Genomic DNA, 17241 nt, shown 5'->3' with positions numbered 1-17241 from the left:
TACTATATGGATTTCTAAATCAATCAAAATATATAAACCAATAACACCTCCTATGGAGGTTTATATAATTAGTAAATATCTAGTTTCCAAATAGATACACTTTTGAATGATATTGTGATTGAAAAATTGGCGAAATCACATTTTTAATTTATGACAGCGTGATAAAAATTCTAAAGTATTCACCACCTGTGTTTTCAAGTAACATTTGCTTTTTAACACTTTCAATGATTCCAAAGACCAAAACAGAGTTTGCTACAGAGTAACTGAATCAGCCAAAAAGACAAAACATGAGAACTAACGGGGTGGACCCGTCAGTATAAAAAGACACTGATTAAAACTACTGTGCTCTTGTATCAAGCATTTCCGCTTTCGCAAGCATCGACTGCAACCAGGCTGGACCAGCCACAGCAATGTAGGAGTGATGCCTATTCTCGCACGTAACACTATGTATATTCCTCCTTGGAATAACATGTTCAATACTCCAAGACTCCAACCATAGTAATCTTGAAAATATATCATTAGTTATGTCCTGAAACCAAGGGAAAATGCGAGGATTTAACATGAACTCTCTCGCCCAGATCATAGGAGATTCAAAATAACATTTGCTATAATACTTACAAGTGACACTAAAACTGTTACAATGTGTTGTAAAATTATAATGGAGTTTAATAGTCATCTAATACGTGTCATCTTAAAAGAATCCATATTTTGTGCTTATAGCTTAATAATCTTAAGAGGCATTCTTGGGAAGAAGATTGATAGTAACATACTCCAATACAAATATATTAGCAGGAGCTGATGAATGTTACCAGTCGCCAAGGTTAAGATGTGGAGAAGGAGAGCCTCCATATATGCATTGGTGAGACATTTCTCTCTGTATCAGTTCTCACATGAGCTGTTTTTACTCTGATCATCTGATGTAACAGTCTGCACTAAACAACAGAAGAGAATGCATCAGATGTCAATATCTATAATAAGTTGCTTCAAACCATTATTGGTATGCTTATAAAGGAAACTAAATCTCAAACCTGCAATTAGGAAATAATATTAATTTGAGGTTACATGATCCTTCCCAGTGAAGTCATTGGGAGTAATGAAAAGCATTCTTCCTGATGACAAAATATTTAGTACATGAGCATTATCAGAATCTTACATTTGTTGTGTATCAAAATTTGGTCAAGAGAGCAGCCTGTCCTGGCTTTGTCAGGACTCAGGACAGAACTATTCAATTGAACTGACTCTCCTCATTGGTTCTATCTCCCTTGGTTCCTTCGTCATCCATTTCCAATCCAACAGCTTCTTCTATCTATTGGTTCTATCTATTTTTCATGTAATTACGAACTGAAACAGAACATCATTACTTAATTAGTTTATTTTCTTCTTCCAACCTGACATCACTCTCTTATAGGGGAGATTGTGTATCACTTAAAATAAAAATACAAAAGCGAATAACAAAAGAAAAAGAAGTACCTATTTCTTCTTTGGTGATGTTGTATGAATAAACTCTGGGAATGGTTTGCAAGTGCTTTCGTTTGAGAAATCAAAATTTTTCTCTCTCCGTAGATATTTTGAAAGCACCTTCCAAGCTTTTGAATCTCTTTGTTTTCGTAGATCCAAGAATCTCGTGTAGCAACCCTGAAACGTCGTTAGACTAACCACATCATAACCACAACCAACAAAAGATAAAAAGAGAGAGATTACGATTGCAGCCGATCCGACAAAAAGAACTTATAATCTCACCTGTCACGGGTGTCCCATGCCCACTTGAATCAGAGAAGGACATGTTGATGGAAAACAGAAACGATAGATATGAACCTACAACTTCTTTGCTATCATTAAAAACAGATCGTGCTCTTAGGGGGTGATGAAATAAAGAGGATGAATTATTTAGGGGAGACGTTTCGTTTACACAAAGAGAAGACATAACACCATATCAAAACGTGGATTGAGAACATCAAAACTCTATCGATGTATCAGAGAAGAAACTCTTCGCTAAGAATGCGAAATCCTAATCCTCTTGCGGCTAAACTCATTGTTTTGGGCTAAATCATAGAATAAGGCCCACTAAATTATGAAAACACACATAATTGAAACGGTGAGTTTGGCTAAGGAGGACAGGTGTCACGTTCTCAGAGACCTATTTGATGACGTGTCTCTCTAAAAAGAAAGTAAAGCTCTACTTTATAGTATTAGATTTGATAATCGGATTATAGAACCGAAACTGGACAAAATAAAAGGATACAAACCAACGACGTTCGAACATAATAATGACAAAGAGACGCCATCAGCCGCCGGGTTCACCAAATCTTCACCTTGTCGTCAAAATCTCGCGGCCGTAGTTGGACCAATCCTCACCGCCATCAAACGCCGAGACTTGCATATATCTCAAATAACCACCGCTTAGATCGGTCAAGGTTTTGGTTCTCTCGTCGGATAACCACTCTGGTTGATCTACTCTTAGGTCACTTACCGAATTCCCAATATGCTCACTCGCTACGTTCTCGCCGGAACCACCGCTTAATCTCTCATGCATGCCTTAGATCAAAACATAATCACCACATGAGCCTCTCATTGGTTAGATCGTCATCCTGACCACCGCGAACCTTCCTCATGCGAACCGCTCTCTCTCCAGTGTTTGACGACTTTGCAATATATCCAGCCATAAGCAACAACAGTTTAATTTATAGAGAGGAACTGTTTTCATATTGTTCGATATCATCAATTTAACGATGTATATAGATGGGTGAAGGCGCAACGATTCTTGAATATAATGAAATGAATATGAGAGATCTGAAGAGGTTTGTATCAAAGAAATGAAGTTGTGAGAGAAACTTGAGAATTGACGTGTACAATTAATTGACATGGCAGTTCCACAATGAATTTAATTAAAAGCTGATGTGTCAAAGATAGATAGACTACTTGTGTTACTATTGTGCTGATTTCAATTGTTTAAGAATTTTGTGGAGTCTTGAGTCGTTTGAGGTTAGTTGGGATAGCTTGTCAACTTTATAAATATTCTCAAACAATTCCCAAAAATTTAGTCTAACTGCAAAGAGTCATCAATTAGTAGTTTTATAATGTTTGATAAAAATTTAAATAAACTCATAAAAGTTTAGTCAAAATTTCCAAAAAATTTGTTACTTGTATTTATGGTAGAGGTTGAATAAGAATAATGCATCACTAAAGTAAGAAAATTAAACAAAATATAATAATTATGATAGTGAATTCAAAACAGATATACTATATATATCTGAGTAATTGAGTCAAGATTTATAATGTATCTTTTTAATTAACTAAATATAATTGTATCTCGTGATTCATTTTCTAAATATTAGAAGTTTTTAAAATTTTATTGTTCTTAGTTTGTTAATAAGCATATTTAGATAGTATAGTATCATACTGATAAATGAATATTCATTATTTGTTTACCATTCTTTTATGTTATCTTTTAAACTTTTTGGTGTTATTTGTTTATAATATTAGAAATGTTAACTAACGTATAGACAAACATCTTTATATCTTTATTTTATCTATATTATAAATATTCTTCTCTAAATATATTTATTTTATATAACTCATTAGCTCATTTGAGATCATTTTAATTGTTTAAAATTGCATAAAATCTATAACATTATTTGTGAACCATATTAAAGATTTAAGAGAATTCATCATGAAATTTGCTTAAATGACCTTTTTTGTAGATTACACTCGTATTATATTTGTTTTATCATACCATATTTGATTAGTTTTAATGAAAGATGTAACGTAACTGACTAAAAGAATTTGTGTTAAAACATAAGATAATAATATTGATTAAAATTTCAATTTTTAATATCACAATAAATTCGTTATTTTTGTTGATTGATAAAAAAATAATTTAAAACTCACATATAAACTTTTTTTAATAATATGTGTTTTACACAAGAGGTTTACTCCTCCCAGTCACTTTTTAATTTTTATCTTTTTGTAAACTCGTGGAAAATCAAAGAATGAGGTGACTCAATATAAAGAATAAACCATAAGTAGGAAACAATGGCACAAGATATTTTAGATATTTTCATAAAAATATAAGTCATGCAATTACACTATTTTTTGTAAATTTTAATTTTATTACTAATATTAAACTAAATTATTAATATAAACTTGCGCGTAGTGCGAGTTAAAAATCTAGTATTATGTGTTTAAAATAGATTCTCAAAACAAGATGTATCTACAAATTGTAAAAACAAAAGGGAAATTCAATATCTGGTGTAAGCTAAGATTGACATTGACAATATGAAAAAATAGTTATTTTAATGAATAGAAGATAGTTGTTTTGATGACTAAACATATAATACACCTAAGTTAACAAAAATCAATTGATATATTTACTTAATTAAGAAATTAACAATGTGACTTTCTAACAAATTCCCCAAAACAGGTAAAACTACTTCTACTATAAGAATCATCTTGACCAATCCAACATTCTCACAAAATCTCTCGTTTCACACTACAATAAACAGACAAAAAAAGATACAGTTCAAATTTTGCGTTGTTATAGTACTTACATTATGGCAGTTCAAGTGTCAAAGAAAATTTACCGTGCTTTCATTGTTGTAAATTTACTTATAATTTTGTTTTCAGCACAAGTATCTGATTCTATCAAGATGAAGGCATGTATAAAAAATTGTATCATAAATCAATGCATGCGAGGATCAGAAAAAGCGACTCCAGCCAAATGTTACATACCTTGCAAGATAATGTGTGATCCAAAGAAGGATGGGCAAGAGATTGCCGATCCAAACGTTTATCGTAATCCTGTAGTGAGATTCTGCCTAAACTTTGGCTGGATATTCGGTAGTTGCAAAAAAGCTTGAAAACAAATATTTTTTTTTCACTGCATAAGTTTTATATCTATATTTTATATTTTTATTCAGTTAATATTTATTGTATCTTTTTTTCTGTAACAAAAATATTACAGTATAATTCTACAAAGATATCCCAAGTCAATGTGTGTTATAGTTTTTGACATAGTTCTTACATTTTGCAAACTGTATCCTTTGTCCATGTGTGTGGGATATACATATTGGGTAAAAGTCGACAAATATAATAAGCTCTCTCAATTGGTAACTTTAGACATATTCATATCAGTTTAATTTCCGACTTTCATTTTGACGAAAGTCACATTCCTGAATTAGCGGGAAGAGTTAGACAAACTCCGTGTGCACCATCTTTGGCATAGCTTGTCTTCCCCACCCACTAACCTCTCCCCACAAACAACGAAAATGATATAACCTAATATTTTTTGACCCTTGTTTGATATGTTTCTACAAGTGTTTTCATACTGTTTTAAATAGATTTTAATTTTTTTAAAGAATTATGTGGTCTTGAGTCTTTTGAGGTAAGTTGGGAAAAAGTACAAAGAACAGGCAAAAATATATTCTTGGCAGATATAAAACCATATATATGTCCAGGCCAGTTGAACTACTTTAATTATAACCTTCAAATGATTAAAAAGTTATGACAATTTTACTAAGGTCATGTGATAGATACTTAGAAGATAAGCAAGTACATCATGAAATTGTGTGAAGACAAAATAACCCAAGACCAATTAAGATGATTTGCTATATAACTCCAAAGCCTCATTCCTAGAGATGGCAATCATGGATCTGGACTGCGGGCCTGACCCGTAAAGGACTGTCGCGGTACGGTATTGGAACGACGTTTTCTAGGTCCGTAAATTTGCGGACTTCGCCGGACGGGTCTTTGCGGGACTGGATCTTTTACGGGATGGGTCGAAACGGATCATGCCGGATTACATGGACCCGCATTTTTTTTCTTCATTTCTTATTTTACCAGGAAAAAACGAGAAAGAGAGTGAGAAGAAAGCAATTCTTGTGACTTTTCCTCCAGAAAACATAAGGAGTTCCGGCGATGATGATTCGAGCTCCGGTGATGATAATTCGAGCTCTGGCGATGACGACTCCAGCTCCAGGGATGACGATTCGAACTCTGGTGGTGTTTTTATTTGGTTTTCTCTTTTTATTACACACAACTGTGAATTGCTTTATTACAATGTGATATTTCTTGTTTAAGTTGATATTTCTTTTGAATCAGACTCGAAAACATTGGTGGCGGAAATTGTCGAGGGTTCAAACTTCTCAGATTTGCATGGAATCCTCTCGGATATTAGGACATTGGCGGAGGCCTTTACCTCGGTTTCTTTTCATTGGGTTCCTAGGAACTCTGTTTTTTCTCTTGATCTTTAAGCCAAGCAGGCTTTAAACGCTTATGTACCAAACATGGTTTGATTTGATTAAAAAAAGTTGGTGCACAAAAAAAAAGTTGTTTGGTTTTGTTTTTAATATCGTGAAGTGGTGTTTTAAAAAAAAAAAAATTTGGTTACAATGGTGTTGTTTAGGAGAAAAGTTAGTTGTATATCACGTCACTTGTATAATTTGGCAAAGGGATTCACGAATTTTTTTGCAATCCAAATAATTAAACAAAGCGATGGTTTGATGAAGACATACAACACTTGAGCCAAATTATTACAAAGACAACAACTCAATCAGATTCAGACTCAACAAAAGCTTATGCTGATAACAAAACAAGACTTTTAACTCAAGAACGCAAGCACAAACGGAGCTTTGTGGCATTGATTTTGATAAGGCTTTAGTGAAGCTTAATGAGCTCTCTTCAACTCTCTTACACAACTTTTCTACTTGAACATTCATGAAAGAAGTTGTAGCAGGTGGTTTGATAAGGATGCATCCCGCGGGCGGCCTATATATTCTGCGGTACGGGTTTAGGCCGATCAAAATCTAGTAACGAAAATTGATTTTAAATGATTTGGGAATCGCATTAAGCCCATGTACGGTCATTCGAACCTAGAATCTTGATACATAGAAAAAGAAACCATCTTCATTAATTTCATCTTCTGAAATAGCCTTGACGACAGCAATGGCGATTATTCACTCATACCGACTACTAAAGTAAGCCTTTGTCACACACAAATCATTGGAGAAAAAAAGATAAAAATATAATGCTTAAAATTGAATTTTTGTTTTTTGTTTTGGAGAGTTGATGAAATCACTAATAATTAATAAAGGATTGTAACGGCTTCGTCCTCTACCATATGTTAAGTAGAGTCTACTGCATCATAAAATCATTCCTATTTGAACACAAGGTGACACGAACTTGAAGCCTTGACCACACCATCCAATTTTCTGAACATCTCACGTCTCTCAGCAAACTTTTTCAGCTCTTTCGGTTCAATGGGTTTTGCGGAGAAAGTTGCACTCTTCAACTGTCTTGCGTTCTTTAGGATATACGTAGCCACTTCTTCATTTTCTCTTCTCGAATCATATCTTGTCCACACAAATGTCTCTAGATGTGACAACAAACATTTAGGTACATACTTTGGCTTTTTCCATTCCCTGCCGCGCACACGATAGTCAGGATTAATCCTATATTCCTGTGACCAACGAAACAAAGAGGAGATTCAATGTACTTCAATACTAGACCATCAAAAATAGCTAGATGACTAATAAACAATAAAATGTCTTACATCAACGAGCTTCAAGACTTGTAGTTTAGGAGAATGTTCGAGCATCCTACTAAGTAGATCCCACCACAATGCTTCACGTGTATACATCTCTAGATGCACCAGTTGATTGAAGATATCTCCAAAAGGAGGGTATATAGTCTACCCATAAGATAAATTAATAATATAAACAAACAATGCGATAATAACAAAAAAAAAAAAAATCAAGTGTAAATATAAACCACAAGTTTACCTCCAAGGGTGATACATCCAAGACAAGACGTTTGACTGAAGTGAGAGATACACGAAATTCATTACTGATTACTGCAGGAACTCCAGAGATGTTTGCCTCCACCAGCTCCGGTTCTTCTAGAAGAAACAACTTGCATCTTCACTCTTCAATCTCTAAGTATTTCAGAGAAGGAGCCTCGATCAAATATCCTAGAAACTGATTTCCACTATTGTCATCATAAATGGTTAATCTCAGCAAAGAAGGGACATTAATAATGTAAAACTCAACAGTACGTTCCTCACTTCGATCCACAATCAATTCTTCAAGACTAGGGCAACCAGATAAAAGGTTATAGATAGTTTCATCGTCTTTGTAAAACACATAACTAAGATGCAGCTTCTTAAGAGACTTCATAGAAGCTGGTGAAGAGATATCAAGAAGAATCTGATTCCTGAGCTTCAAAGTCTCAAGTGTTTTACAAGTACACAAGCTACTTGGAAATATGAAGCTCTCTTCCTCGGGTAGGTCGAGAAAATCGAGTACCAGTTTACGCAACTGTCTAGCAAAAGCAATTCCAATCCAGAATCCAACATCTATAGGATCAACTTTATCTAATCCAAACCTGAGGTGAAAACTCTCTAGAACCGGAGCCTTATGTGATAGGAAGGAATCGGACACAATCTTTGAAAATGTTTCGTCGTGTTCATTTTCATAATCCTCAGAATCGAACCTCAGTTTTGGTGCCAACATCCAATGAGACCGCCATTGTTTAGACAAAAGACTTGTGGCTATAGCTGTTTTTGTGGGAAGAAATGATAATATTTTACGAATCAGATCTTCAGGCAGGTGACTGATCATGTCCTTATTCATGGCCCCTCCATTTCGAAAATTTTTTACTGCCAAAACATCAAAAAAAAAAAAGTAAAAATATATTAAGATTTTGTTTATAACGCTCTTAAACATACGAGAAAATTGAATAAAACTTACCTTTATCAACTATCGTTGCTAGTAAAATCCTTCAGTTAAATGCAATGCTATTCGCGGATCTTCTTAACCCAAGAAGTGGTTTGCATAGATCAAATCTTACCAACAAAAAAAAACATTAACTATTGAGATTGAATATTTTAAAGCGCAGATTTTGTTTTTAGCTGATGGTCTCTCAAAAATCTAAATTATTTAAGAGAAACAAATGCAAGAGAATAACAATCCTTTAAAAAAAATTGAAATCTAAGTTTTTACTAAGAAAATGCTTATTGTTTAAGCAAAAACAGGATCAAAAGAACAATCCATGACTTTGATACCATTAGAAAAACTCTACGGAAGCGAGAAACGATTGAAAAAAAAAGCAGATTTTGATTTGCGCTTTTATTTTTCAGCAAGATTTGATTTGATATATACAAAGAAAGGTAAGAACATTCTAGAGAAAATGTGTCAATAAGCATATATGTTTGGAATCTAGATTTGATTCCAACGTGTTTTCATCGACTCGTTGTACTAATTTGTACTTGTTGTTGTACTAATTTTGTGTGGATAAGAAGTTGTACTTTTGGCTAATGTAAGCGATCTCAAGTTTAACTTAGTCATGAGTTTATTGGGCTTTTGTTGTTTTAGTTGGCTCAATTCACATATTTGATGTTGAGCTGGAGCTTCTTCATGAACCACACACTTTGGTAATAGTGTTATACTGCTTCACATATTTAAGTTGGGTGGACAATCCACTCCAAGTTTTTAAGTGAAAAGATAAGAAATGGCTTAAAACAACGACTTAGTGAATATATCGTCTAATTATAGTGTAATAAAGACATGTTTGATCACTAGAAAATCAAAAACAACTTTATGTTAAGCATAGTGAAAATGAGTCTCAAAAGTGTTTTGTTCTGTTGTGAAGAACTGAATTTGCAGTGAGTTGTAACGATGATAAGATATCAAACTACAATTATGCATGTCCATCTTGATGAACCCCAACATCATGAAGTAAAGAAGAGATCCATGACTATTTTACGGCCATGTCAAAGAGAGAAATGTACTCTACTTTGATTAATGACCATGAGAATGTGGATTGTTATCCCAATTATGAATGATATTGTAGTGGAGATACATATATAAGCTAATAGTGGATCTCATATTTCCTCTATTTGATGTTGTACTGTACTTCTCGGTCGCCATGAGACTGATGATTTGCCATGAGAGATTATCTTAGTTCATACTCAAAGTTGTAATCGTTTCTCTCACTGATAATAAAGAAGTTTACATTGTTTACAAGAGTTCTAGATAGCTAAAACCTATCATACATACAATCCAAACAAATTAGACAAGAACTAAACAAACAAACCAAACTGTTAGCGTCTGTTTTAACCCATATATAGCTTTGCAGAGCTTACATAACATAGGTAATCCAAATATTTAGGCATGTAAAGTGAAACCATATTCATAACGTTTCATCTTCGGTTCTGAAAATAATTCTGAACGGTGATGGCGATTTTTCATTCATATCGACTACCAAAGTAAGCTTGGATCGCACACAAATAATTGGAAAAGGATAAAAACATAAATACTGTAAACAAATAATATTACAAAACCACATGTACCAGAAAGAAGAGGAAAAAAAACATAATGCTTAAAAGTTAAAACTGACTTTTGTTTTGGGGGAGTTGACTGGGGGGTGTTTTTCCAGAATGAAAAGCAAATGATGAAATCACTAATAAGGATTGTAACGGCTTCTTCCTCTACCATTGTCGCTGCTACTTCTTTTGCTGCTGCTACTGCTGCTGGAACCGCTTCCCCTATACGGTGGTGAATGCCTTGGTGGAGGTTGTGGCACTGCTGCTAGTCCAGGCTGTTGTCTATCATGGTCAAACACATCAGATCAGTACACATGTGTCTTATACCAAACGCATGAGATCACTACACATGTACAAATAGAGACTTACAAGACGTAGCCGATTCTTCCATCGGGTAACATGATTGGCATCATCGCCATCCCACCAGCTGCATGACCTCCCGCATGCATTAACGGCTGCATAATCCCCACACAAAAAGTTAGACTCGAGAAGAAAGCACTCAAGTGAGGTAAAGAAAAAGAAATGTGAGCTAATGAATCTTACTTGTGGGTAAGGAGAAGCGCCAAATCCACCAAGAGCACCGAAGGGACTCGGAGCCATGCCATAACCAAGAAGAGGAGGATAGTTTGGTTGCAACAGTGAGTTCTGCATGTTCTGACCTGTTGTTGTATTCGCCTTTTGATCCGCTTGAGGCTTTGCAAGAGTACAATCCAACGTTTGACCTGTAGAATTAATAACGAGGATACACATTACATTCAAGTATTGAAAGTGTTCACTTCACGGACGGGAAGAAAGATGATTATGAATGAAACCGTACCATCAATCTCGTATCTTTCAGTGTTTTTCAAAGCTTTCATGACGCTTGTCCTCTCCGCGTAGTGCACAAAACCATATCTACTGTCTTCCTTCCCTGGTTTTGCTGGTGGTATGACCACTTTCAGGATCTTCCCATGATGTTCGAATAATGACTTTAGACGCTCTTGTGTTATATCTCTAGGCAAGTTCTTGATGTACAATGCCTTAACCTGTACTCATTCCACACATGATAACAGTAAGAAGATCATTACTTTGGTAAGATCAAAGTTCCTGCTTCTTCTATTATTTGTTTATAAGGTAAGTTCTTGCTAAGAAGCCAACCTGAGTAGCAGAAGAGTCTCCTCCTCCTCCATTCCTCGACTCAGCCCAGTTTACAGTAGGGGCATTATCATCAAGCTTGAAACTCGGATCTGACATCTTTTGTTTGGAGTATTCAGCACATGCATGGTTGTAGTACTCTACGAAAGCATATCCACGATTCCGGCCCACGTTTTGTGGATCCTGTGGTTTTAACAAAAATGAGATTGAAAGTGATTCTATCAACCAAAGAGGGAAAGAGACAAACCTTTGGGAGTTCGACATTTTGAACGCCAGGACCAACTCCACTTGCCGTTTTCTTAATGTCCGACTCTGTCCAGCTTCTAGGAACATTGCCAAGAAAGAGACGGTGCTTGGCTTGCGTAGTCGAACACTTTATCCTCTTACCCTATTGAATGACAAAAGAGTAAACAGAAGTTTAAGTGAACTTCAAGAGATAGATAAGAGACAGCTTTATTCATGTGATCTCACTGAACTAATGAGACTTGGAGGTCAAGGAGTTTACCTTGAACTCAGTGTTATTAAGAGTATCGATTGCTTCAGAAGCCAAGTCCTTGTTTCTAAACGTTACAAACGCGTACCCCTTTCCTTCCCCAGACTCCTTTTCCCTCATTATCCTAACCTGTTAAACATCAACACCAAACTCAGCAACGAGATTAAAATTAAAACACAACCAAACTTTGAGAAAGAAACAAATACCTCAGTAACTTCGCCTATGGACTCACAGAAGCCCTTCAAGTCCCCTTCAGAGGCGTCAGTAGGAATCCCACCAAGATAAACCTCAGAGCCATGAGGAGGAAGAGCCAAGAGCTCATCATGCTTTTTCTTTTCTCCTCCTTCTTCTTCTTCTTCTTCTTCTTCGTCCTCGTCCTCTTCAACTTCCACCTCTTCTTCAATCTCCTCTTCAACCTCCTCCTCTTCTTCAACTTCTTCGTACTCATACTCCTCCTCAAGAGTCTCCTCGGGATCAAGGTCTACCCTTTCCTCAGATTCCATCGAATCGTGAGCCTCAGAAGCAGCAGTCCTCGTCCTCGACATGGTAAGAGTCTAGAAAAGCGGTGCAACTGTGGAAGAGACACAGAAGCATGTGGGGGAGAGAGAACAGAATAGGTGGAAAAAAAGGTTTGGAAAGAAACAGTAGTAAGAAGACGAAAGAAAAGAGAAACAAGAGACTCTGCCATCAATAACGGCTAAAAAAAAAAAATCAAAACTTGAGAAAGAAAGAAAGGTATGAATGAAGGTTAGAGCGAAACATGATAATAATCATTTTGGTATTGGGTTTAGATGCAAAAGAGGTTGTTAAAATAATATGGTTTAAGAAGAAGATGGTGACACTAAGTTATTACCAATGTTATTAGCTCTTTTAGACAAACTCCAGCTCCATGTTTAAGATCTCCCAACAGACATTGTTCAAGTGAGATTTTTTTATTTATTTATTATGCGGCCTGTTAAGAGAATCCTCAGAGGTTTGTAACTACAATTCTATTTACATGAAAGACCGACCGACCACACAATGTTTCGTTTCTCCGGAATCAAATCAGAAAAATGAATTAACTACAAAAGGTAAACCCCCAACAACACATAGCAATCATTGGTAGAGACATGAAAGAAAGAAAGAAAGAACTGAGAATCACTTCTTTTTTTTTTTAAGTTTCAAATAAGATGAGCTCCAGATCCCAGTTTCAAATGAATCGGATTCCCAACCAAAAGATTCACGAAAGGATACGACTTTGAAGCGTGATGAGAGGCAAACAGAGAGAGAGAGCAAGTACCTGGAACTAGGCGAGAGAGGAAAAATAGAGAAGAAAGAGAGAGAGAGAGAGAGAAGGCTGCCGGAAAGAAAACCCTAATTTAAAGAAATGTTGGGGAGAGAGAGAGAGAGAGAGAGGGGATCAAGTGTTTAGCAGCGCAGCAGCTCGGCCCGTTGAAAATAGTTAACCCTTTTTGTTTTTCTCTTCTTTTATCTTTTCTTATAAAAATATAAGCTGACAAAACACAGCTATTTTTATACAATATAAGCTGACAAAAGAACATTAAAACAACATTTTAAAAAAAAAAATGTATAAAATGGTTAAACATGGTTTATACATTTTTATAATTTACTGTGTTCTAGCTTTTTTTTTTTTTTTTTTTAGCAAAGATCGCTAAGAAGTTACTTTTTATTGGTTGTTGTATTACTTTTAAAGTTTGAGTAATAAAATAGCCGTTCGACGTAAAAAAAAAAAAGTAAAATAAGAAAATTAACACATGCTATTTTTGAATTTGAAGAATTTATAAATCATGCTATTTTTGATGTCCGCTAACTGTGCGACCATAGATCTTATCTTTATAGGAAAAAAATTACTCCTAGAAACTCAATTTCACTTTGCAATTACATAATGAGTCACATTGTGCTTGGAGGTCCGAGCGCCGGTGTGGAGATGATGACTCGACGGAGAACAGATCCGAACTCGTGGTGTGGAAGAGGAAGACGGCACGGCACCGGTTGTTTAGTTAGGGTTAGATAGATCTGGGACAGGAGATTACACAGCGTTGGAGCGTTTCACAGTGGATAAGAGTTTTGTGGCCATTTTTGGCCAAAAAATCGGGTTCTGAGATTTGTTTTGGATTTTAGTGCTTAAAATTGAATGTAATCGGATAGATCTATCTATTTAACTCAAAAACAACATGAAAACATGATATTTTGATGTATTGTTACAATATTCTATGGTCGGCCATGAAAGTGTTGCAGGAGAATTAAAACATCTCGAGGAAGAAGATAATTATAATTACGATTTTGCCACTATTGAAAAAAACAAAAAAAAAACAGCAAAAAGATAAAATCAAACGTTAAACACTGAATCTATTGTGTTAAAAGCTCCCCTTACTAAACCACTATATATCTTATCCATTAAATGTTTTGTAATCAACTTAATATATACAAATGTATCCGATTTTTTTTATTTAAAAGACTTAATACTAATCCGATCATCCACATTTTTTTATGTACAAAATATCATGAACAAGTTATACAAAATATGTAAAAATATATTCCAAAAAGCTTTGTGTGTGTTGCTGTGGAGATGGAGCATTGTGTTTTTGTGTGTACAAAATATCATAAACAAGTTAATTGGTGAAATTACTGAAGGTGAACCCGTCTATGAAAACATGAACCCGGCCACGAGAACTTGATCGTGTCTTAAAAAACATGTCCACACTAAATCTACAATAACATGTTCACAAAACATGTCAGCAAGAACATGTCTTCACCAAAATGTCTACACTATCTCATCCAATTTTTTTTTGTCATCCGTTGTTTCATTGATTTCAAACTAGAAAAGCCAAAAGGCATGTTACAACGACACCAATTCTAGAGCCTAAAGCCGACGGTTTAGAGATATAACCTCGGAGCCATAAGCCGGTGATTGCACAGAAACAATCCCGGAAACAAACCACATTAGAAAACACTTAAACTAATATGCAAAGACTACACGAACATGGACAATATTAAAGACTGAACACACTAGAGGAGACTCAAACCTAGCCAAAGAGAGAAGCGACACCGGCCTGATAGATATGGATAACCGTTGCTGTATGTAGATTGCATCTTATATGCGCCTGAACCCCACCAACCTCCTCCAAAGCCAACTAAACTCGCCATTGGACTTTGAACCAAGGTTACCATGCATGCACCTTCTACACGCCTCCGCTCCACTCACTCCCTCCAGATCCAACTAAAACTTGCCATTGACCTCTGAACGAGTTCACCACGCGCCTCAGAACCACGGCAAGGCCAAACAAACCATACAAGACACGCTCATACTCAGAACAGCCGGTAACCCCAAATCCACCACCACATACCGTAGATCTGACGAGATCGACGCCTATGAAATCCGATTTGAGACTCTCTGCTTCAATCCGAAGATTCGAAGCTTTTGACCAGATCTGAACCCTCTAGACTAAAATACAAAACTTAAACCAGACTGAAACAAACGAGAAATGGTGTCCACCTTCTCACGGTACCAATAGCACGAGACCATCGACCGGAGAAGATGGAGAACGAAGACTTCTCTTCTTTTTCTCTCTCGCTCTCCACACTATCTCATCCATAAACATACTAAAATTGCTAGACATAGAAATATTATTATATACATCTACATTATACGTTTTTGCATCAGACAAGATTCACCAAACAATACTTTGCATCAATCCACAACTCTTTCATCCATAACATTTTAACTAATAATTAATAATTTTATTTTTTTAGAAAATATCATAGTATATATATATATATATATATATATATATATGGGTATCAAAATTTTATCTACAATTTTTTTTTGCACATTTGAAATTGGTTGTTATCCATATAATGATAAATTTATTATATATGAATGATTATTAGACAGTTCAGGAAAATAAAAGCCTTACAATTTTGTCATGAAAAAAAATGAATGAATTTAAGGAAATGTTATGATAAATGAAGAATCAGATCCACCAGTCATCTGTCCACTAATTGTTTATCCCTAACTCACATGTCCACAGAATAAACATTGTTTATCCACAAAAAATTATTTATTAGTTATTAAAATTATCAAAATGGATGTTAAGTATAAAAGAAAGAAATTTAGAACAAACTATACCAAATATATTTATTTATGTATTTTAAATTTTTAAACACAGTCAAAATAAGATATAAGGGTGAATGTATAATAAAAATACAAAAGAATATTGTAATACAATCTTATTATCTACCGTTGGATCTTCTTGCTTCTAATGAAATCTAAGGGCCTGCAATTCTCAAATATAAAATCGTTACACATTTATTGTTCACTTTATCATTGTATCCTAAACCATTTGGTTACTTTAACCTAACCAGACAGAGACAAGTAACTGTGAGGACATAAGGGTCCGCAAAAAAATAGTTGTCCAAGAAAAATGTGCCAACTGCTCAATGTGTCTCCACACGTTAAAATAAACTCAAATGTGTCTTATATGGTAAACGACTCATCTGTATATCATCTAGTCCAAACATATTTTGATTAAACTTAAATTATTTTTTTCTCGCGAAAAATATTATTGAAGATCTAGAATTGGATATAAATTGTTATCAGTAGGTAATTTGATATTTTTTAAAAAAAAAAAGACAAATCATTCAAAGAAATTGACAGAAACTCACTGAAACGGATTGATTAAACATGTAGAAAGAAAATGCAAGGTTGGTTTGAGGAAAATACAACATCCACTATAGAGATGTAACACCAGACATAATGGTTCCACAAGCTTACGAGATATTTATATGTTGGATATATTTATATATTGGATGGTTCATAAATTTTCACATTTCAATATAATGGGTTTTAGTTGGGTTTGAAAAGATATGCTTATAGACAACCCAAGTAATTGACACCGGGAATATGAAGAGGAAGAGTATATTACATTGCTTAATGTTATTTGTGGTTCAACATTATCTCATAATATCAACTTTACAGAAATATTATAGGGAAATTAGGAAGTCTACCAATGACTTATATGATATTTAACATTCTACCAAAAGACATCTTTCCATTCACTGTTTATAATTTTTTTAGATGCAGCTACCCCTATATCGTCTCATTTGACGTGAGAATACAAAATCTGGATAAAAGATATGAAGTACTTAGCTCTAGTTTTTGTCAGTCCTTAATGATAAAGCGATACTAGTAGATTTAGTAAATCTTCCTCTTCTCCAATAGTATCTCCAATTTCCGAAAGATATCTCATTCTCTGACTACTATCTTCCATCTCTCTCTTCTCAATATCATCCAAAATCC

General features: G+C 34.8%; 1 protein-coding gene, 1 long non-coding RNA gene and 1 pseudogene across 6 annotated transcripts; all 3 read right to left on the bottom strand.

Annotated features, from left to right (window-relative positions):
* Window positions 1-204: 204 nt before the first annotated feature.
* LOC106365043 lies at window positions 205-2041 on the bottom strand. Of its 3 annotated transcripts, none has more exons than XR_007327100.1 (5): window positions 1741-2041; window positions 1471-1651; window positions 1029-1341; window positions 810-932; window positions 205-529 (listed from the first exon to the last, which is right to left on the bottom strand). It is a non-coding gene; the product is annotated as an uncharacterized LOC106365043 (long non-coding RNA). The 3 variants fall into 3 exon arrangements; XR_007327101.1 differs by having other exon boundaries at window positions 810-927; window positions 1471-1635; window positions 1741-2040; XR_007327099.1 differs by having other exon boundaries at window positions 1154-1341; window positions 1471-1635; window positions 1741-2033.
* A 4955-nt stretch (window positions 2042-6996) lies between these two features.
* LOC106373625 lies at window positions 6997-10075 on the bottom strand (annotated as a pseudogene).
* Window positions 10076-10280: 205 nt separating this feature from the next.
* Window positions 10281-13425, bottom strand: LOC106376629 (heterogeneous nuclear ribonucleoprotein Q-like). 3 transcript variants are annotated; one of them, XM_048764586.1, is made up of 10 exons: window positions 13222-13324; window positions 12796-12894; window positions 12149-12513; window positions 11955-12071; window positions 11697-11837; window positions 11453-11632; window positions 11133-11340; window positions 10859-11037; window positions 10685-10770; window positions 10281-10597 (listed from the first exon to the last, which is right to left on the bottom strand). In XM_048764586.1, the coding sequence occupies exons 3-10, from the start codon at window positions 12485-12487 to the stop codon at window positions 10453-10455; spliced, it is 1395 nt and encodes a 464-aa protein (XP_048620543.1). In that variant the 5' UTR covers window positions 12488-12513; window positions 12796-12894; window positions 13222-13324; the 3' UTR covers window positions 10281-10452. The 3 variants fall into 3 exon arrangements, with proteins under 3 accessions (XP_048620543.1, XP_013672178.2, XP_013672179.2); XM_013816724.3 differs by lacking the exon at window positions 12796-12894 and having other exon boundaries at window positions 13222-13425; XM_013816725.3 differs by lacking the exon at window positions 13222-13324 and having other exon boundaries at window positions 12796-13208.
* Between the last annotated feature and the right edge of the window lie 3816 nt (window positions 13426-17241).

This window comes from Brassica napus, chromosome C8, assembly GCF_020379485.1.
Source record: "Brassica napus cultivar Da-Ae chromosome C8, Da-Ae, whole genome shotgun sequence".
NCBI lineage: Eukaryota > Viridiplantae > Streptophyta > Magnoliopsida > Brassicales > Brassicaceae > Brassica > Brassica napus.
This window is presented reverse-complemented; position numbering and strand designations above follow the sequence as displayed.

What these genes read in the sequence shown, in the direction of transcription:
- LOC106376629 (XM_013816724.3), bottom strand. Translation starts at nt 12,487, where the DNA reads ATGTCGAGGACGAGGACTGCTGCTTCTGAGGCTCACGATTCGATGGAA. An exon ending in AAAATGTCGAACTCCCAAAG is followed by an intron (nt 11,633 to 11,696) that starts GTTTGTCTCTTT and finishes TTAAAACCACAG; the next exon opens with GATCCACAAAACGTGGGCCG. An exon ending in GGAAGAATCGGCTACGTCTT is followed by an intron (nt 10,598 to 10,684) that starts GTAAGTCTCTAT and finishes TGACCATGATAG; the next exon opens with ACAACAGCCTGGACTAGCAG.